The sequence below is a fragment of the Bacillus rossius genome, chromosome 6 (genome assembly GCF_032445375.1).
Source record: "Bacillus rossius redtenbacheri isolate Brsri chromosome 6, Brsri_v3, whole genome shotgun sequence".
NCBI classification, from domain to species: domain Eukaryota; kingdom Metazoa; phylum Arthropoda; class Insecta; order Phasmatodea; family Bacillidae; genus Bacillus; species Bacillus rossius.
In genome coordinates this window covers 28,050,629-28,073,689 of record NC_086334.1, presented here as the reverse complement: position 1 = coordinate 28,073,689, position 23,061 = coordinate 28,050,629, and the positions used below count along the sequence as shown (strand labels likewise).

At 35.2% G+C, this 23,061-nt stretch overlaps 2 protein-coding genes across 3 annotated transcripts in view; one reads left to right on the top strand and one right to left on the bottom strand.

Moving 5' to 3' along the window:
* LOC134532934 (integrator complex subunit 9) overlaps positions 1-9,627 on the bottom strand; it is a 14,721-nt gene extending 5,094 nt beyond the window's left edge. Inside the window, exons 1-7 of the mRNA XM_063370004.1 lie at positions 9,350-9,627; positions 7,865-8,056; positions 6,717-6,919; positions 5,937-6,138; positions 4,863-4,996; positions 2,515-2,627; positions 1,958-2,138 (exon numbers count right to left, since the gene is read on the bottom strand). Of these exons, the coding sequence (XP_063226074.1) occupies positions 1,958-2,138; positions 2,515-2,627; positions 4,863-4,996; positions 5,937-6,138; positions 6,717-6,919; positions 7,865-8,056; positions 9,350-9,358 (1,034 nt within the window). The 5' untranslated portion in view covers positions 9,359-9,627. The remainder of the gene's footprint in view (positions 1-1,957; positions 2,139-2,514; positions 2,628-4,862; positions 4,997-5,936; positions 6,139-6,716; positions 6,920-7,864; positions 8,057-9,349) is intronic.
* On the top strand, positions 9,625-23,061 carry LOC134532935 (uncharacterized). Of its 2 annotated transcripts, XM_063370006.1 has the most exons (3): positions 9,625-10,053; positions 11,189-12,925; positions 13,972-23,061. In XM_063370006.1, the coding sequence occupies exons 2-3, from the start codon at positions 12,562-12,564 to the stop codon at positions 15,138-15,140; spliced, it is 1,533 nt and encodes a 510-aa protein (XP_063226076.1). In that variant the 5' UTR covers positions 9,625-10,053; positions 11,189-12,561; the 3' UTR covers positions 15,141-23,061. The 2 variants fall into 2 exon arrangements, with proteins under 2 accessions (XP_063226076.1, XP_063226077.1); XM_063370007.1 differs by having other exon boundaries at positions 11,189-23,061.

Here is a 23,061-nt window from a genome sequence, read left to right as displayed (position 1 = left end):
CCATAAATTATAATGGATTTGATAGTATACTTACTAAAAAGTTATGATTTTTTTTTTACAAATCAACCCTTGTTATTTCAACCCCTTGCAGTAATGTTTGGTTACATAAAATTTACGTACATGGTACAGAAGTTTTATTAATTTTTTTATTCAACCCATTTTTTTTTTCAGTTCCTTGTAGTAATGGTTCATCTTATCAAAAATTGTTTCAGACCAAAGTTTTAGAAAACTATTAAAATATTTACAATTAATTATTATATATTTTACCAGTTACATAATAAGGGAATTAGGAATTTATTTATTTCACCCTTAGCAGCGATGGTTGGTTGTATCAAAAATTGTTTTTGACAAATGTTTTAGATAATATTTATTAAGGTTTGCAAACAGTTTGAACGGATTTTATAGTGTACTTACTAAGGCAGTTTTTTTTGTTTTTTTTTGCTTTCAACCCCTATTATTTTCCATCCCAATGTAGTAATGGTTGGTCATATGAAATATTATTTTAGACCTAAGTTGTAAATAATATTTTAAGGTTTCACAATTAATAAGATACATAGTGTACATGGTACGTAAATTATGTTTTTTTTGTTATTTCTACCCCTGTTTTTTTTTTTTTTCAAACCTTGCAGGAAGAGTTTGTCTTATCAAAATAATTTTAAACAAAAGTTTGAGATAAAATTATAAGATTTACATACAATTGGAACAGATTCGATTGTGTGTCTACTAAAGGAGTTTTGAATTTTGTCCTCAAATCCTTGTTTTTTCCACTCCTCGCAGTTACTGTTGGTCGTATCAAAAATGATTTCATACAACATTTGAGTTGACAATGGTTTTGGAGGGTCAATGGACCAGGAAACAAGAAACAAGATAAACATTTTCCAGAAGTCACACCACGATAATGGCTACAATAAGTAGTCTTTCTTCGAAATCTACAAAAAAAAATTTACATCATAAACAATACTCATAACTTAAAATGAGCATTTATTATTATTATTACTACAGTATAACCCTGTTATAATGTCCCTGCCTATAATGTTTTCCCACTTATAACATTATATATTTTAAGTCTTGACATTTACCTGACTACATATTATACTCAAATTATGCAAAAAATATATACATTATACCTCACTATTCACACACTTATCCCATCTGTGAAGTTAAACACTTTAAACCATTTACGTTTACTTCACTTGTAAATAGGAATTCACAAGAAAATAATAACACATTCATTCAAGTGGCAAAGGAATTTGACATACAGCATTTCCACTCAATAACACCATTGTCACTAATTGTGAGACAAATTTACAAAAATGTAGCAGTGTGTCTATGAAAACAAAGAAAATTGAAGCAGATAGCTAGATGAAGTTGAATAACAATTGTTAGCTTACTTTAAGTAAAATTGAACATTCAGAGTATCAGTGGTTTTAAGATGAAATTTGTTTACATAGCTTAATGAGTCCATCATTAAACAGTTAAAATACTAATTTTATATTTCCTGCTTATGGGTCTCCCCCCCCCCCCCCTGCCGTTTTGCTCCCTAGATACACTTTATGGCAGGGTTCTACTGTATTACCAAAAAAAAACAGAAATCTGTTATTGTATAACCAATAAAAAGTGAACATAAGAAATGAATTAGGAATATTTCCCATATTTTTTCATAATACTTTTTATAATGAAATCTTCAGTCACAAGAATCTTGAAATCAATAGTTATCAAAATATTAAACATAAATCACTGAGTCTAAACAAAACTAAGGTAAAGTGGGAAAAACAACACACATGCACCATAATATTAGCAACTTATAAACCAAACTTGGGATGGTCTCAAAAGTTCCTCAACATATATGCACATTAATACACATGGGTGGAAAAAATAAAGTACAACTTCTAACAGAATCTTTTTTTTTTTAACTAACTGCTAGTGTGCTTTCCCTTCTCATGAACTCTAGCATTACCACTCGGCAAAGATGTTGGAGTAGGCGAGGGAAGTGTCCGCCACGGGTGATATGAAGAACATGGGCACCGTGCTCATGCCCACGCTGTCCAGGTGGCCTGACAGGCACTCAAACAGGTCGTACACCACCCCCGACGGGTAGCACGGTATGAGCACGTTGCCCCCCACTCGCACCGTGGACGCTGCAAGAGAAGGATCACTCCCAGTCAGTCTCCACAAGCCATCATCATTGGATGCGATTAACCTTGCCCATACGAGATTCACTTCACTTTAACTAAAATTAAACTTATCAGAACCAAACATTGTTTAGTCAATTTTAGACAAAACTTGTTTTTTACACTCAGTGATGATTAATTTTATGAACATGCTGTTTGGATAGTATCTTGACTGCAGAATTAATAAGGACTCTTGTAAATAAACACAAACAGAGAACAGCTGTTACCAAAATGAAATAATGAAAGGCAAAAAGAAAACATGTATGTCAGTTCAGATACACCAAAATATCCACAAAACTGTGCTGCACACGCGTTTAAACTGTTTGAAAAGTACTGTACTCACCAACCGTCATGCAGAGTTCTCCCAGCATGGAGTCAGGATTCGCAGTGGGCGTTTGTGTCAGGCCGGTCAGAATCAAAACATTAGCATTTTTCAGCGCAGCTTGGTCCATTGGTCTAGAGATAAAAAAAAACACTGCTGTTAAATACAGTACTGTTTCCAGCCCAGTCAAATTTATTCAAGGATAACCAGAAAACAAAGTGTATGCATAGTCGTATTAATTTTTACGCCATTTAGTGAATCACAGTGTAAGTGAAAATAATGAAGAGTTATACACAAAAAAAAGTAAACACATATTTTTCACTGAGATGCATCAATTATTTGGGAAATAGAAAGTAAATAAGTAGATGCAACAGTTCCTCTCACGCCATACACACACACACACACACACACACACACACACACACACACACACACACATATATATATATGGCATGAGAGGAACTGTTGCATCTTCTCTCTCTCTCTCTCTCTCTATATATATATATATATATATACTTACACACACATATATATATGGCATGAGAGGAACTGTTGCATCTTCTCTCTCTCTCTATATATATATACATATACATATATATATATATATATATATATATATATATATATATATATATATATATAAAGACTGCCATGCAAACGTTGTAAGTGCCATTGACTAAAATGTTCAGAAGGAAAAATGTGATTAATATATATTTAAATATAAATAACACAATGGGATACACTCATATACATGTTTATATGATGCATCAATAATACCTGGTAGTATACTTACACTATCTGACAAACTTATGTGTAATAATAAAATGGAAATATGAAAAATGTTCCAAAACGTTGTAAGTCCACTGTTCAATCGCACACTGTCACTAGGTTTCTGGCATAAATTCAGGGCATTTCTAAAGAGTATTCTGTATTTCATGGCCATTACCATAGTCAAGTATAATACTGATGTATTGTTTCTTGTGCCAAGCAAGATGATGTAAGTGCCACATATTATGCAAAATATTCTATGATCAGGGAAAAGAAAAAAGAGATTAATACACAATGCAAAATACATAAATCGATGGGAAGCACTACCTGTAGTTTACAAAATATTAAGATGATTCAGCAACATACTTTTATAGTATGTTTTAGTAATGAGACAACTTAGGAAAAAAACAATAATGAAAATGGTCCTAAACTTTTTCAGTTCACAGTTTTCTTGCACACTATCACTGGTTTTCGGACACAACTTCAGGACATTCATTAAGGACATCTAATAAGAACTGCTTTGCATTGCCAGCAACATAGTCCAGCATGTTCCTGATGTCTTTTTTCTTGTTGTCAGGCAGCCCAAATCTAGTCCTGGATGCAACCAATGGGAAGTTTATAAAATCTGTTGATGTAACACCAGGCTTCAGGACATTGACAGGATCCGACCACACACCAATATCACTGTGACTTTTTGCTATGAGAACATCACTCGCACTATGGCACTTACAACGGTTTGAGATTCACATAACATATTTTGCCACTTGCAGCGCCACAATCGTCACCAATTTTTAACATATGAAAAAACATGGCACTTAGAACCTATTTTTACAGGAATACACATTTCGCCCGGTTTGGCACTTACAACATTTTGGCATGGCAGTCTTCATATATATATATATGAAGAGCCACTAACAGTGCACTGCATTTTAACCCAGCTAAATACTTCCAACACAGTGAGATTAAATTAGATTTGCATAATACTGACGTGTACGCCTGCAGGATAATCCTTACATGCAGGACAATCCTTACATGCAGGACACTCTGAGGGCTTCGGGCAACAATTTGTACAGCCCTCCAATCACCAGCTTCACCAAGTGTCCAACAACTGCTCGCGTTCACATTTTCCGGGTGGATTCCGGCTGCTGTTCTCGGCTGCCAGGTTGCATTACTGTGCCAACGGCATTTTTAGTTTGCTCAGAGTACATTGTTACTGTCGGTTTTCATTCCAGTGCAGTCTTTCCTGCTTTCTAGTGGTTACGTTTTACATTTCACGGACACATCAACATTCATCGTATTTTTTTATTATTTTAGGAGCAACTTATTACAACTTGCTTTAAATACCATTGCACTACGTATTAATTTTCTTTGGCATTCCGGCTAAAACTATATTGATGTTCCGATGTTCGGCAAAATTGCTAATCCAGCATAGCTGTGGTCCCGAACCTGCAGGATTCCAGACCTTACACCGTATGATTCGAGTCAAACTAAGAACAAGTTATATTTTCAGCTTAAATTTGTATTGGTAGTTGACAGCAACAATACTGGAAAACGTCACTTATTCCACACATGAAACACACACAGGGAAACAAATTGCGCACCTCGGATGAGTGGTGAGAGTGGACGAACCACTGACGTACGCCACCTTCTCGTACATGGAGTCAATGACCCAGTTGCTGGAGCCGAGGCAGTAGCCCGAGCTGACTGCCATGACAGTGAGCGCCCCGTACACATCCTGCAGCACAGGCACCACCGAGTGCAAACACCTCTCCCAGCCAGCCGCGAGGTCCCGGGTTACGATACCTTTACATGGCATTCTCCACAGCTGTCAAGCCTTCTACGAACTTAAAATTATTCTCATACATACTTACGCTAGATCAGGATGACAAACGGTCAATTTGTATCCTGTTTTCTGTAGTTTCGGATTGTGAGTGAACGTAAGTACAAGCAATTAGGAATCATAACAGTAAAAATGCAGCACTCATCTACTAGCAAATTAAATTTAGCCAAGACTGTGTCAGGGACGGCTCCAGAGCAGGGTGAACCGGGCAACCGCCCAGGGACCCAGCATGCCCTGCACCAGCCCTATTCAATTTTTGATTTCGTTGTTAAAAATACGGACGTTATTGGGAAAATGAAAATTTAATTTTTTCTAGCATGTAATTTAAAGTGCTGGTCAATTCATTTTTCAATTCATGATTTTGCACGAGAAGATCTTTCTTAGATATTATTGACTCACATAATAAAGTGGTTTTACCTGAACATGATTTTATCCGAAAATACAAAAAAATTATAGAGATAAATGAGTAAAAGCTTTGTTGAAGTTTAAGTTCCAGATTGGCTTAAAAAAATTTGTTTTAAATAGTTCATTTTTAAAATTTTCTGGTAGAGGGCCTGGGGGCAATTATGTACACCCCCCAATTAATGGCCCTCTTCAAAATATTATGCCCCTGAGATAGCGAATGGCCCAGGACCCTGCCAGGTCTAAGGATGCCACTGGAAAGTTTTATCTCCTTTGAAATAAATTTATCATTCCAGTAGTGATTTCTGGTTAGTGTGAAGGGCCAGAGCCCGAGCCTCTGAGAAAGATGAGCTCGCCGACATTTTCCTGACCATTGCCGTTTTAGTAACTAAGAACGAAAAGAGCCTCCAGACGACTGTGAACCAAGACACACCAGCTTCTGGTTGTAGCCCACCATCCGTATCCGCGCGAGGGACTTATTGACGGCGGTCAAGCTGTATATCTGCCGCCACGTGCGAGGCCGGTGGCTGTCGCACAAGGGTGGGGGCAAGATGTGCAGGAACTCCTTCCAGTGGCTGGCGGTGGAGGATTTTGGCATCTGCTCTATGTTGTCCACCAGCTCCTCCAAGAACATTCTGAAACGCGAACCTACGCTGACCACATACACACAGACGAGCAGCACAAACATTTACAACATTTTTCGACAAACTTTATTTTGAAATATTTCTTAGGTAAGAAATTAATTCCAACAAATGTAAGAAAAAAAATTTTAAAAATTTAATTAATTTACTCTTATTTCAGACACCAAAAAAAGAAAAAAAAAATACATAGTACACAACAGTCTTTAAAATTTTACAGTGTACATTTTTGTAGTGATTTTAGGCTGAAACAATATACTACTGTGAATATAAAAACATAATATTTTGACAATTTGTTCACACCCTTTCCTGAGCTTTCAATATTGACCCTCTTCCAAATGAAAAAAAAATTGTAATTAACAAACAATTATAAGACAAGGGCAAGAAAAATAGGTTCTTTAAATCAGAATTTCTCGGCCGTACTGTATACCTAAGGGGAAATTAATAAGTATATACCCGTGTGTTTTAAATCCAAAATTATGTATGTATTTGCATATTTATTAATATAGTTTTGCCACTAACTAATTTTAACATTATGTAATGACCATTTATTTTGAAACAAGTTGTTTGCATACCTTCCAATCTGCATGGTGGGTTCAGTAGCATATACTTTGCCGGTAAAGCCTGTGCCTTCAGTAATAAATGGCAGAGCAAGCATGCAGAGATAATTAGATATCAAGATGACATCGACTTGGGAGAAGTCAACTACTTTTGACTGAGGTGGCAAAAACTCCGGAGGAGAGTCAACGAACACTCTGCCACAGCACTCCTTCAACTCCTGCAAACAAGGAAGAAACCTTCACAGCATTACAGCAACAAGCTGTGACCCCTCTTAGATCCTCGGCCGTGACAAACAACATACAAATCAAATGGCCTTCAAGTGCAATATTTTTATAAATGTAATTGCTAAATGGAGTGGCTTTTTCAATTAGTGTGCTTATGTACTCAATCTACCACAAATTAAATGAAATAAAATTGCAAGACTTTGTCAAATGCTTAACATTATACATGCATAAACTGAGGTTAAGAAAGAACATTTTGCAGATTAACCTGACAGTAAATCGCATACTGCCACGTAAGATATTACGGTAGGTCAAAGCAACAATCAACACATTGGTTTTCATGAAAACTTCAAAAACTTAGCTTATACGTTATCCTGTGTCCTACCTAGAGATGTTAGTTTTCTGTAAAAGTACTTTTAGAGAAATTTTCTGGTGATTTACCAGAATTGTTTTTGCAAAACCTGAAAACTATCCAACAATTTATTCTTTGATCGAAAAATATTATTCAATTTTATCAACCATTACATACAAACAAAAGTTAAGTCATTAGGTGGTAGTAAAGAAAGACAACACATACTATATACATACAAGCATACTGCACAGTTCTATACCAACTTTTCAACTTCAAAGTTTTTTTTACCTATACTGTAATATAATGGTAATGTTAAATTTTACAAGTAGTACAATTGTTTGTAACAGATGATGAATACTAAACACGCATACAGACTACAGCATAGAAAGATTGTACAATTATCTTAGTATATCAATCTATAATAAAATATGTAAATTATTCTGGTATTGGAAAATATTCCAAATGGAAAATTTTCCTACTCACATCTCTAGTCCTATATAACTGGAAAACGTAGCTACAGTTCAATGGTATTTTAGAATTCTACGATGGAAAAAAAAATATTTCATGGGCACAGACATAGCCAACGTACCTTTTCCAGTTCTGGGTCGGAAGCATCGCGGGGGACCCATCCGGGCAGGTTGTCGAGCCGAGCACTCCTCACAAACGGCAGCGGCAGGAAGTTGAGGACGGAGAGGGAGGACAGGCCACAGTCGAGCATGAAGGTGATGCCCTTAAACTGCAGTATGCTGCATGGCTTGTTCGGGTCGCCACTAAGGCAGTACTGTAAGGCAACATGGTCCACAATGACACCAGGGGCATAGCCCAGCAAAAGGAATCACAGCTTCATAAAATAAATTACATTCTTTATATAAACATACATAGAACCAAAAAGAATAATGATTAAAATAGATTAAAGAAGTTAATACAAACATTTATCCATCATCACCTACAGAACCAAGGGAAAAAAATAAGACTATCTGCATTATATATTTATATGTTAATAATAATGTAAACCTAAACCATTAAAATATTTTTAGCTATTCTTTGGTTAGGATTCAGTTTTTATAGGGCCAGATACACAGGTGGGTAGGCCTGTGTTTGTAGCCAAATAAGCTAATTAAATGAAAATGTAGAGTCAAAGAATGATGTAAATCCAAAATTGTGTAGTAGCTACAAGATTGAATACATCATGTGTATTCCTTGTACGTAAAAATAATTTTCTTGGAGGACACAGCCAAAAAATAAATTTTAAAATGAATTTTTTTTGACAGATTTATTATAATTCATAACCGGAGTCTGAAATATTTTCCATCAACATGTTATTGGAAGGATACGTTGAAAACAGAACTTTGAACAATAAGTTAGCATGTTGTTTGAAATGTTAATTTTGTGAGCAGTTAAGAGTGAGTTACTTAATATTTCTTCATATTTTGTAGCATTTGTAACCGTTTGCTTCCATTGATTTTTTTTTCAGGCATATTTTTGAACATGCTGTAGATTCTCGCAAAAAGAAAGGGTTTGTTGAGTTGGGTCAGCTATAGTAAAAAAACAACATAAAAATCACATTATTAATACATGACAGTTAATTAATGTTGCTGACTTGACCTAACCTAACCAAACTTTCACATGTTTTTATATCTTTTAAATTTCGCTAAACCCTAACCAACCCTTTACAAAAATGTTAAGTATTTTAAATCAGATCACCTCACATGACCAAAATATAAAATAGTAAACTACTTAAATATCGCAATGTCGTTTTACAATTTCTTTATAAGAAAAAAATTACAGGAAGCAAAATATGCATTTTGGGTTTTTAATTTGCTTTTCTTCATATATGCTAGCCGCTAGTTGAATAAGCTTTTAAGTATTCATTCAATTTTAGAACATTACAGCGGGACAAGAATCGATGTGCATAGGAAAAAGCAAAATTTGAAAACGGCAATATATTAAAATGAGGTAATACCCGAAAGTAGCAAGTTGTGTAATAAAACGGGAATTATAACTGAAGTTATAGAGATAAGTTAGGTAAGTTACTTAATAGATTAGATTAATATATTTAGTTTAAGTTACTTACAAGTTTCATTATAATGTACAGCCAAGTTTATTTTTCTAAAATCCCGCATTACTTGACATTTTGCTACATATCTGAATCATTTAATAAAAAGTTAAGATAAGTATTAAATAATCTGCAACAAAGCTTTGTTGAAACTAAATTTCAAAACAATAACAAATAATTCATTGAATGCTTGTAGCCCGTGGTAACTGTAATGGCCAAGCTGGTTCCTTGATGTGTTTCCCTTTGCTGTCAAGAGGCTACGCTAGTGTGGCTTTATGGTTCATTGTCCCAAACATAGACTGCGTTGGTATGTGGACATTTGAGTCATGTGTTAAACTAAATTGAACTTAAGTTATAACTTATTTATTTATTTTAGTTTTACTTACTGTATAAATTAACTGTATTAATAAATAGAACTAAAACATACATACAAAATTTTGGTTTGTTATATTGAAATATACAGAGTACTAGTTTTGATAACAGTGCTGTTTTGAAATTAAATTCGTTAATTTGTGAGCTGTGACACCTCAAGGTTCAGATTTTATTTCAAAATGTGTTATTTTGCGTAATAAATCGTAAAAGTATCTATCTAAATGTGAATGGCAGTTATGCCTATGTGAAATGGCTGGAAATACCCGCCGATGTTTTGTGATTTCGTGTGAAAACAACAGTTCGATCAACCCCGATGTACTTGTTCACCGATTTCCAAGATCAGCAAACACGTAAGTAAAATAATTAATACGTGGTCTACTAATGTTACATTCAACCCGTAATTTCTTCGTAGCCGGTAAAAGTTCCGTATTGCGTATCCAAGGGGATACCTTTATTATGATGGCATGTTTTTTTAAGTATATTTAATTCAGCTGCACTAACCTAACAAACTGCTCATAATGTTTGTTATTTAATTATCGCTATACTAACATAATAAACCGAACCGGTATCGGATAGTAAAGTAGACCCTTTTTTGGTATGTGCAAGATCTTTGGACGTGCTAAATCACAACAGCAAGCATCATGTACCACAGCATCAATATTTACAGTATCGTGTCCTCAGGATCAAGTGATCTCCTTGAATACGCAATATGTTAGGCCCTTTCTGTTCACTCCTATTTTCCGACATCCTTGTCTCATTTAGTTGCTTGTCCCTGCGCCTATCTACATAATCTCTTCCCTTGTTTTAATTCATTGGTGTGTTTCTAAGTTGTTAGGCTTTGCTTTTTTTGTTTGGATGTATAAAATATTTTTATGTCAGTAGATCCCTCCCCCTTTTTTCCTAAATGAGATGGAAATAAGATTAACTTTAAAATTTTTTTTGACTGTCTGATACATAACTGCCTACTAAAGAAGCAGGCTTGATTCCATCATTTAGGTTGCTATTGTTCGTTAGTATTTCATGAGATGTTGAGCACGTTGAGTGGTAAGTTGTCAAATTTTATTAAATTAAAGGAGAGGATACTATAAGTCAGGTTAGTTCTTACACCACAAATTATTACATCTGACCCAGCTTGAGTTGTTACACTTGCCATAGGGCTACTGCTAGAGAACTAGGCCTAATTCAATGGGTGTATAAAAATATTTCTAATCTTTGAGATATTCTTTTTTTTTATTTGAACGGTAATTATCTTTGTCCTTATTTACATAATGTAACCTAATTGGCATCACAAAATTCTGTTTATGAAGGGCTAACTATGGCAATTTGTTCTGAATGTTATTTTTTTTAAATCAATATTCAGTAAGTTAATGAATATTATGTATATCTGCCAGTTAGTCTTACTTGTTCCACAATTGTTCACATATTGTATATCAGTTGAAATTTTTTTAAAACGAATTACTAAGATTTTGATTTTATTTTTTTCAGAGTTGAGAGATGGTTGGATGCTGTGTTGAAAATAGGAGGACAAGAAGTGGAATTTTCTAATACTGGCATTTACCAAGGGAAATATGTGTGTGGCAAACATTTTCTTCCTTCAGATTATTTATTTGCAGGAAGCAAGAAACTAAATAGAAATGCAGTGCCAACAGTTTTCGTAAATGCTAGTAGTAGGCCTATGTCCAACAGTGCACCGCTTCCAACAGGCACACCAGAACAGTCCACTTTGCCTAAAGAACATGTTTTCACAACTTTGTCTCCATCATCACCACATGTGCTCACCACAGGATCTCATCACATTTATCCCAGTTCTTCACATCCTGTCTTACTTTCAATTCCCACATCTGACATACCAGCTGACAAGCCTCCAGCATGTTGTGCATCAACTGTTCCAGTCACCCAACCACTTTCGAAAGTGAGGTGCAGACTAGATCTGGGAGAAAAAGATTTACCTTCTTGTTCCAACAATACATCATTTGAAATACTTGCTGTCCCTTTAGATACAGTGAACAATGAATCTTTTCACAATGATCACAGTTATGCGCACATGTTAAACAGTGAGAAGAAAGCAAAGAAACAAAGAACTAGGCCTAATATTTTGAAAAGTTTTGGTGTATCACGTGTTAGTGATTTGACACCAAAAAAAGTAAAACTTTTCCGAGAAGTTTAAAGGAAAACGAAGGCGTTGAAGAGATTACAGAAAAAATACATGGGAAAGAAACATTCATTTGAAGAAAGCCTGCGTCTTGAAAGTGACCCACATTTTCTTCATCTGTCTAAAGGTATTTCCACGACAGCATTTCATCTCCTCCTATCGCAGTTGCGGTGTGCGAAGAAGAAACCAAGAGGGCGACGATGGACAGTTCAAGAGAAAATCATATCTCTCACAGTCTTCAAACGCAGTCCAGCTACCTATCACCTCCTCCGTCAGATGCTTGCTTTACCATCAAAACGGACACTGACAACCATGTTGAGTGCTGTGCCTTTCAAGTGTGGTATAGATACCACAATAATTTCATCATTGAAAGAGATTGTAGCCAACATGAAGGAAAGTGACCGCTATTGTTCGTTATTGTTTGATGAGATGTCGTTGAAGGAGCATGTGCAGTATAGCTCTAGTGAAGATAGAATTCTGGGTTATACTGATGATGGCACACAGAGAACTGGGGAACTTGCCAACCATGCGATGGTTTTCATGGTACGTGGTTTGCGGAAGCGTTGGAAACAACCAATTGCATGCTACTTTAGCCATGGCAGTGTGAAGGGTTCAGCTTTAAAAGAAGCAATTGGACAAGTCCTTACTGCATGTTTTTCGATTGGTCTGAAAGTTGTGGCAACAGTATGTGACATGGGAACAAACAATGTTTCAGCCCTTAAGTTACTTGGAGCCAATTTTCCAGATCCTTTGTTTGTGCATGAGGAACACACAATTGCAGTTTTTTTTTGATCCCCCACATCTAATAAAGTGCTTTCGAAACATGTTAGAATCTCACATTGTCAGGGGTGTAAGGGTTAGAGGAAACGTACCAGTCAGAGGAGCAGCTTGCTGGGAACATCTCATCAAGATGTATGAAGAAGACAAAAACAACTCTGTCTTCAGGCTTGCTCCAAAGCTCACTGACGTTCATCTTGCACCAACTTCCACTGACAGAATGAAAGTTTCAACAGCTGCACAGGTCATGAGTCACACTGTTGCAGCAACTTTGCACAGCTTTGTCAGTAGAGGTAAGGAATTGTTCTTTTTATATAATTTATTAATTTTTATAAATAACAAGTCAAGGTTTAATCTTATTGCAAAAAAACATAAGTTAGCTAATTCTTCTTCATACAAAGGCCTATATATGATACGTACTGCTGGAAGAGGTAGCCTAGAGTTTGCCAAACATTGGGAAAGCAGTGACCCTGCAGAATTTTCTGATGTGGGTACCTCTTTTATAAGTTTTAGACTGAACATGACAAATGTTTTACTACTGTACCTTTTTTGTGTTTAATGATGATATATTTAAAATTAGTAGGTCACACTAAAATTGAATCCAGGAGAGTAATTGGTGATGTTATCAGTGTTAAAAATTTAATTATTTGTTTGGCTAATACTGACATTGCCATGTGAATTAAGTATTTTATCATCTATGCTATTTGTATAATATGTTTGCTTAATTTCTGTAACGATAGGGGCAAAATGTTATGGTTTTATTTTTAGTTAAATTTAATTATCAAACTTGGAAGATTGCTGTGTTATATGCCCTTAGTTTTTATTTTTGAAATGTTATAAAAAGTTGTGTGATTTATAATAGACCTAAGTGTGTTACAAAGCTTAACTTAGGTAACCGAAACTATTGCCCAGAAAAATAATCATATATTAAGTTTTCAATTTAAACTCGTGCAAATACTTAATTTTCTGTGGCAATAGTTACTTCCTTCAGTGATTTATAGTAGCCTTTTATTTTTTTTTATTTTTAGGTAGTAATAATTTTATTATTAAAAGATACCAAGTTTTAATCTATTTTATATTGTGGCTCAAATTGCTGTTTATGGTGGTGTGTGTGTATGTATACACACACACACTGCAGTAATAATAATAACAATAAAATTTACCTTTGAAATTGGGCTGCCGCCAGGTGGCATTCACTATATAATGTTGCCTATATAGTATTTATACTGTTTATAAACATTGAGGTTTACTTTAATGAAATGCATAATGACTTGCTTCTTATGTGTTGTAATGTGGTTGTATTAAATTTTCATGCAGTTTTAATTTCTGAATTTTCCAGATATTTTGCCCATTGAAGCCACTGTTACAGCATCATTTGTAGCAGATATGGATCAAATTTTTGATAGTTTGAATGGAAGTGAGCTCTACCCACAGTCAGGCAAACCATTGAGGTGTGCCCTGTCTGACAAGAGCCCTCACATTGAGTTCTGGCAGGAAGAAGCCAAAAGTAAAATTCAAAATTGGGAATTTTGCTTTGATCCCTCAGCAGACAGAAGACTTAACAGAGAGAGAAAAACAAACCCTCCACCATGTAGGCCGGGTAAGCGCCGCAGTTCTGTATCACATCCACCCTCTCAGTGGGGCTGGATTACGTCTATTAATGCTGCAATCCATGTATGGAATGTGTTGTCCGAAGCTGGCTTCCAATACCTTCAGCTACGAAACCTAAACCAAGATGCCTTGGAGAATCTGTTTGGGGCAGTTCGGTCATATTGTGGGTCTAATTTCAACCCAACAACATCTCATTTCACAGCAGCACTGAAGACTGCAGTCATCAACAATCTGGCCTTCAAAGGTTACTCTGGTAACTGTCAGCCAGATAATGCTTCTGTGTTGACTGATTTGCAAAGTTTTCTGTTAGGACACAAATCTTCCACACACGATCAGGTTAGTTCAGGTGTAGTGGTAGAGTGTTGTGATAAGAGCTATGTTAGGGCAGTGACAGAAATCGAAATTGCAGTTCAGGGTGGTGAAGCGTCTGTAATGCCTGCTGCATATGTTGCTGGGTATGTTGCTCGGAAAGTATTGAATATAGTGTCTTGTAATGAATGTGGTAAGCTGTTGATGGGCTGTGAAGAAGACTTTTGTAATACAGCAATATCTTTTAAAGAATTTGAAGCTACTTCTCGTAAGTTAACATATCCATCACAAAATTTGGTTACAGTGGTTGCTCATTGTGAGTTGAGTTTCGAAGAAATCATGTGTACTTGTTCCCATTCCAACAATTTGTTAGCAACAATATCCAACAAGCTTGCTGGCAAATGTGATTTTTTGTGGTTAAGAGAAGGGGAATGTCAAGAGCATTGTGATGTCATTGAACACACAATTCTGAAGAGTTTATGTGAAATTTTGGTGAGATGGTGGTGTAAGAGATTCAACAGAAACTTAATTTCATCAAAAAAAAATTTGAAGCATGCAAGGAAAATGTCTATCCTTAAACATAAGTAACTTCGTAAATTTGAATGAATAATTATTGATTACCAAAAACATGTATCCTAAATATTCATTCTTGTGGTTACCAACTTGTAACAGATGCAGAAAATGTTTTTCAGTGGAAACATATTTTGTTTTAATCTTTTAACAAAATTAATTTTATTTTTTTGCCCAATACACCTTCAGTAAATTTTTCCATGGTTTCCTGAAACATTTCCAGGTGAATCTGGGCTGATTCCTTAACTACGGACATGGTTGACTCCTTCCGTTGTGTAAAAATTATGTTACTCAGATTCTAATGTCTTTGCTGCTGACAAGTTTTTAATACAGAACATTTTAGTTTAATTTTTGTGCAAATTCATTTGGCGAGATTGAAAATTTTGTTTGGTGCATTTACCTAGGTGATTCTGTTGAATTTCTTTAATAACTTAGGCCTACATGTTATTCTTTCAAGTGATTGCTGTTGTTCATTTATAATCTTAATTAAATTAAGATTTTTTTACTGTTTTTGTGTATACATAGTGTTTTCCAGTACTTCGCTGTACTTAGAGGTTTTTGTAGCAATGTGTGAAATTTTGTTGAAACTGCATAGTACTAACTTTGCCGTCGTCCGGGGTCTCGGGCTCGAGTCCCGGTGTGGCTCCTAGTGGGAAAAGGCGGTTCTTGATCTGTGTTGTCCGGGTGGGCGCCAGACTAGCTCGTTTCTAGTCGCGAATTTGGGGTCGTGGATGTATGTGCCCCTGCGTGGCCCACTAGGGCCGGCGGCGGTGTTGCGTGAGATGGTGTTTAAATAAGAGACGTGGAGTTGAGGTGGCGGTGTCGTACCTTTTATTCATAGGAGCGAGTCGTACACAATACAACACTCTACAGAGGTCCCCGGGGGGGTTTACTCGTTATTCCGTGGCGCCGTATTGTTTGTGTTCCGCGTTACGTGGACCTCGGACGCTGTTACGTCTCATACGTCTCACTGGTTACGCGGGTAACGTAATTTCGTAACACAAAGGCGGGACACAAAAGTACACTGAATTAAGGGGGTGCGCACAAGTTACGTGACACTCGTTACTCGGGTAACGTAAGCTAGTAATACAAAATACGGGACACAGAAATACACTGAATTAAGGGGGCGCGCACAAGTTACGTGACACTCGTTACTCGGGTAACGTAAGTTAGTAATACAAAATCCGGGGAACAAAATACACTGAATTAAGGGGTGGACGGTTGGAGACGGCCAATCCCGTATACGAATGTCTCTGCGCGGGTGTTGTGCCCACTGTGGTGAAACACGCACCGCAATTAAGTTTGTCCAAGCTCCCTTGCGGGTTTGTGGTCAGCGTCATGCGCGTGACCTTAAGTAAAGTTCTGTGAGCTGCGGGAGGCGGCCCGTGCCGTATACTGAAGATCAACCCCGCTGACCAAGTGTGGTGTGGGGTGTCTTTAAACTGATGCGGTCGGATTAGGTCCTGGACCGAAAAGGGGGACCGGGTACTCACGGAGAGGTTAAGTAAAAAAAGGGGTTCTGTTAATTAGTGACTACAATATTTACCGGACGTTACTTTCGATGAAGACAAAGGCTGTTGCCCCTCCGTGGGACGTAGGTCCGCCCCGGTCCGTGAGCTGTGCTGAACTGCCGAACTGGCATGGCGTCCGAGGGAGGCTCGGCCTCTCTTGCGCCAGGTTTGACCTCATTACGCTAGACTCTAAATGGGTGTGTCTGGAAGAGACTTTATTGTCGCTAAAATCCTAATTTAATGTTCCAGGAGGAATGGGTACGGTTCTTCTCTTGTCTACTCAGGTTTTCGCGGGTTTGCCTTTAATCGCTGTTCGGCTCGCCTGACTCGGGTGGGCCATGGCCAGGGGTGTGTTCCGTTAGCGGGAGCGTATACTGGCGGGTGCAGGTCGGGCTCTGGGGTGGTCGTCGGCCGGACGACTTCAACTTTTTGTTGTAGAAATATACAGTGAAGTTTAATTCGTATGGCATCCAGTTTGTGCAAACACTTAGTTCATATTTACATATTTTTTTTTTGAAAAGATAAGAAAGTAATTTGAGATATTAAAAACATGCATTGACGTACTGACATTAAATCTCAAGGATGCCACTCCTAAAACCAATGGGTCCAGTGCTGGAAATACTCTCATTCATTGCATTACACTATGAGTAATGAGACAAAACTATGTTTATGTTTTCTGTCAATAGTACACAGTACCTGACATTTCATGGAACTACAGCACTCTGTCCATTTATAATGTAGGTGAATTTGGTTGGTGAAATGGAGCATCCTTGGTGTGAATGTGAACAAAGCATTCAAAACTGACTTAATTATTCATCCCAATAGACCGTACTTTACATTTCAGTATTGTATGTATCAAATGTATGTATCAAATATGTAATATAGTATGTCATATTCATATGATTTTGTGCATACATTTCATGGAACTACTGCTTGGGAATATTGATGCTGTAACGTTGCAAGACCACTGCCCTCCTGGGTAAATATTTTATTTTTAAACCTTTTTAATGCATGTAAACATTTCTTAAAAAAAGTCTTGCTAAAAAATGTTTTTACCATTTTTATGTATTTTAGGGTTGATAATTGCACTTGCTGTGTGTTTTAAGAGGGTACTTTTTATTTTAACAAACATTTTAAATCATTACTATTTTGTATGTAATTATTCGCAAATAAGTCGCTGTACTGGATTTTTGCCTGTTTTGACCTACTTTTTCAAGTTTTCCTCAATAAGTTTAATTTTGTCAAATAATTTGTAATGTGATTGCTGTTGCATAATGATTCTAGAACAAGTGACTGCGTCTGGGGTGATGTATTAGAAAAAGGCAGGTATATGAGACCTATGAGTGCGAGTGAGATAGAAACGGTGATTCCCCAGTAAGAGAGAGACTGTAACGATATCTCGCCACTGTGTGGGAACTGGAGGAGAACTACTCTCCCATGGTGTTGGAGAGAGGAGAAAGTGAATTCCTTGTTTCTATGTATGAAAATGGTGTTAAGTGTATATGTTCTGTGTTCCTATTGGCTTGTGATGTGTAGTGTAAATGAAGCGTGTGTGTGATTGGTCAGTGAAGTCATGTGACTGCCCTCCCTGCGTGAAGGACACAGTGCCATGATCTCGCCAGTCGTCAGTCGATCACTGCACGAGGAGGGCGCGTTTCGGCGGCTTCTCACAAAATATGTAGTTTTGGATGTGGTTGGTTCGTCTTTCGGACAATAAAACTCTCAAATGAAAAAGAAAGAAAATCTTTTTATGTCATTAAACAAACCGTTATAATGCTTGTGCAGTTGACTGTGTTTTTCATACTGTAGTTTCTAGTATTTTCTTATTTAAAATAGAACTATCCTATAATTAAATAAAATAACATTTTTTGTGTTCGGTATCCTTTAAAACACTTTTACATGTACTGTTCTTATGTAGCTTCATTATTATTTCTCATTTCCATTTAATTTGCCTGGTTAAATACAATACATAATGGTAACTGAAGTGCAAGAGGGTGACCACCTTCAGGGAAAACCTGGAAGACAGGGAAAAGTCAGGGATTTCCAAATTAGAATATCAGTGAACATTTTTTTGCAGGACAGATGATCTTAAGAAATTATACTTAGAGCTGGAACACATTTAGTCATTTGAGAACTACAATGGCTGAAGTTCACTGTTCACACTTGTTTATTTTTAACTGAATTATTAGTAACTCTGCCGACACACTTGTAGCATTGTGTGCAAACAAGAAACAGTACCAGTGTCCAATTAAATTGAACTTATTCTGTATTTATGTTTTAGAACTCTTAGTCATTGCATTTGGAATAACTTTTTATTATAAAAGTGTGGTTTTTTTGTGTTTCAGGTTATTTACATGCTTGATAACATCAATAATATATGTGATCGTGTGTATTGTACATTACTAATTTTAGAAGGTAGGATAATCACGGTACAAAATTTTTCTCAACCTACAGAGTTATTAACATGTGATTAGTGCCCTGAATTTCTATTGTAATCAAAAAATGATTAATTATTGGAGTGAGATATTATATATATAGACCGTATACATACTGTATTTCAGTGATGGTCAATGCTCTGAGTAATGACTGAATTTATTTATTTATTTATTTATTTATTTACATCACCCAATAGATCCAGTTGGTGAGCTAAAGCTCACTTCATATAGGGCTCGTCAATAAGGGTACCCTACCACTGCATAACATGGATATGAATACATAATTCTACTACATACAATATGTACAATACATGCTTTGACTGGCATGTAAATTTAAATAAAGGATATTATGATTAATAAATGTTGGTAATACATTCAACAAAACAAATTACCATACTATACTATACTTTAAACAAATGGCTCTTAACTCACATTAATATGTACTGTTACATAGCTTGCTGTTCATGTTATATGCACATGACATATTGGGAACCTCACAATCAAAATTACTGTTTATGAGTATGGACAATTTACATTAGCTTGAGTTTCAGTTATTCTCTTAAAAGACTGGACATATTCCTCTATTTCCTGTACGCTATATAAGTTCTGATTTTCAAATATGTTTTTAATTTATTTGTAAAATTTATTATATTTATTTCAGGTTCACTAAAGCTATTTATGTAAAAATATGAAAAAATTTACCATTAACTTATTGTAGAAGGAAAAAAGCAATATAATAGTAAAAAGTTATTATATTCTACAAACTTAATAAAGAAAAGGAAATTTATTCACAGTGAAACTAAGCAAAAATTGAAACATTAATTATAAACTATTAATGTAGATGGAATGCAAATTCATAATATGAACAAAATAGCTAGTAAATTTAATAAATTTTTTATTACCTACTATACCAAATATATATATATATATATATATATATATATATATAAAATATAAAATTTATGTTTAGCTGAAGGTTTTTCCAAGATAGACTTAAATTGACCAAAATTATACCTATACAATATAAAAAAGGTGTAACTACATATGAATAACTAGGGCAATGTCACTTTTATCATCCTTTTCAAAAATATTGGGGGGGAAAATCTCTAACCAACTGACATTATATTTATATAAGAACAACATTATATCTCAAAATCAATTTGGGTTTGCAAAGGTAAATCTACAGAACAAGCAGTTTACAAATTTATACGTAGTATTCTAAAAGCTATTAATGAAAAAAAAATTATGGGAATATTTGCAGTCTTATCAAAATATTTTGACACATTGCTAAAAAAAACTTGAGGGTTATGGTATAAAGGGTATACCTTTGAAATGATTTGAATCATACTTATACATAACTATTATACCAGAAACCAATCTGATTTGTACTTAATTACACATAGAACAAGACTATTTGCACAAGGACCACACTGCAGCAGTATTAAACTCAATAAGTTACCAACTTAAATAAAAAAAATTAATAAATATATTATGTTCAAACAACAATTTAAGAAATATCTTGTAAAAAAGGCTTTTTATTCTGTTAATAAATACCTCCAGGTATGAATGAAGTAAATATATATTCTACATGGTATAGTAGTTTGTATAGTAATTTTTATAATGTAGAAACTGGAAAAATTCGCGAATTCATTTCGTGATAGGCGAAAATTCAAACGTGAGCAATTCTGCTGGTTCTGCAATTGGCTCACAGTTTAACTGGAGCTCTCTGGGCCAATGGCAGACTATTGACCAAAGAAGCGTCGAATCACAAGCCACCCAGTGGAGACGGCTCACAAGTTAGCACCCAATGAACACACGTGTTTGCTTGAGAAATGCAGAGGATAATGGAAGCTATACTAGAGGTCAATGAATCCGCAAATATTTCAGGTCTCTATGTATATGATATGTATTGTTTGTTGGTGTTGTATTTTAATATGTGAGGTGGTTTTAGTATGAGTAACCTAATCAATATTGCCAATTGATATTGTATATTAATTTATGAATGGATGGACTAAATTTGTTCTTATTATGGCTTAAAGTTTGTATTATATAGGAGTATAATCATGTTTTGTGTTTGTCTATATTCTGTACATTGACAACTCCCTTCCACTATGTATTGGAGAATACGGAGGTGATATAATAAATAAATAAAAATAAAAAGTAACCTTTTTAGGTAGATTGTTTATTTTCAGGCATGAGTAGAATAAACTTTTCCCAAAGAGAGACCTGTTATGTTGGATGTGCACAACAACAAATTGAAAGTGTACTGTCCAATTTATGATACAGAAGGTTATCTAAAATTACATTAATTGCAATGTTTATGTAAATGGTTTTATTTACAGAATATAATACAATGAATGAGCTCTGTGAGTGTTTTTTTGCAAGTTAATGTGTGTTTCAATGTTACAAAAATAGAACTTAGTGTGTCACAATGACTTAAATGCATGAAAATACATTAATTTAGCAAGCTTATTGAATAGTGAAACTTTTCTTTGTGGCATAGGTAAAGTAAATGAGACTTCAAAGTTGTCATTCAGAAAGTTAACGCCGTGGCATATACAAGGGAGTGGGAGTTAAATGTAATAGATGTACCAGGAAATAATTATAAAGGTGTCCAATATTGAAGTGTGAATAAAGTTTTTTTGTCCACTTACATCAGTGTGAGGAAATTAATTATATTTTTAGGTGTATTGAGAAATCCACATATTAATACCTGATACTTGGAACCAGTGAACATTTTAGAATCTGATTTATGTGACAGAACACGATAAGTTTATCGACAAATTGAATTGTTTGTGAGATCACTTTGCTTTTAATTAATTCACCTGATGTGCTGTACTGTTTAGTGTTTCATTTAATACAATGGTGATATACAAATTATACTACTTCTGGGTCTGGAAAATTGATAGAATTTTCTCGTTTCTTATAAGTCTGGTTTTGAAATGCTTCTTTGATGCAGTGTGACCATACACTAATTGTGTTGGTGGGCGAAAGGGCCAGAAAATGAAAGCTACGTAGTTGTCACAAGAACACAATATTACTTCCAGGAGAAGACATTGGATTGTTGCATTCCATGTACTGGTATATCTGCTGGTTTCTATAGAGTGAAATACTTTTTGGGTTGTAAAATTTTCCATATTTCTCTCTAACTGCACACACAATGATGGGTATTAAATTCTTATGTGCCTACAACAGATACAAGTTAAAAGTGTGTGTGTGACAAATAATTGACAAATAATTATTGAGACCAAACTGAATGTTTGTGAGGAATTAATAATGGAACCTAGTTATACATATAGACCTACATTAATAACTTTTGTAAGTATTCTACACAACAGGGCCATTGTAGTGCATGCAAACCTTTTAAGATAGATGCAAAAAAATATCAATTACTTTATGATACACTAAAAATTCTTCTACGGGCAATGAACACCGAGAGGTTTTAGAATGTGATTTGCTCGGGGGGTGATTATGAACACCTTAATTACAATATTCTGATTGACTGGTAGCTAGTAACTGTGACAACAAATAATTTGTTAATATTCCCTATATAAATGCATTTCATTAGAAGTGACAAACTTTATAAAAATGCCTTGGCTTATTGACTTAGTTAATTTTTGTTGTGTCTGGCTATTGTGACTCCAACTGAACTCTGCATTGCATGAATCTGTAATGGGAATAAGCGTGATGGTTTTGTATGTAATTCATTAGAGATGCAAATTATTTCTGTATGATCATACATTTTTGGCACACCTTGTATTCATTTAAATATTTCATTTAGACTTTTTTTTCACTGTGATTGTTAGGCGTTCCATATATCCTAAAATTTTAAATATGTGCAAATAGAAATTCACATATACCCAAAAAAAAATTTTTATATACTTATTTCATATCTTAATATTTTTCACTTTTTTCAAGCTCAATGTTCGATAAAAAAAAATTTTCAAGACAGTTCAGTGAGAACAATCGAACTGGACATTTGAAAAGCCCGCC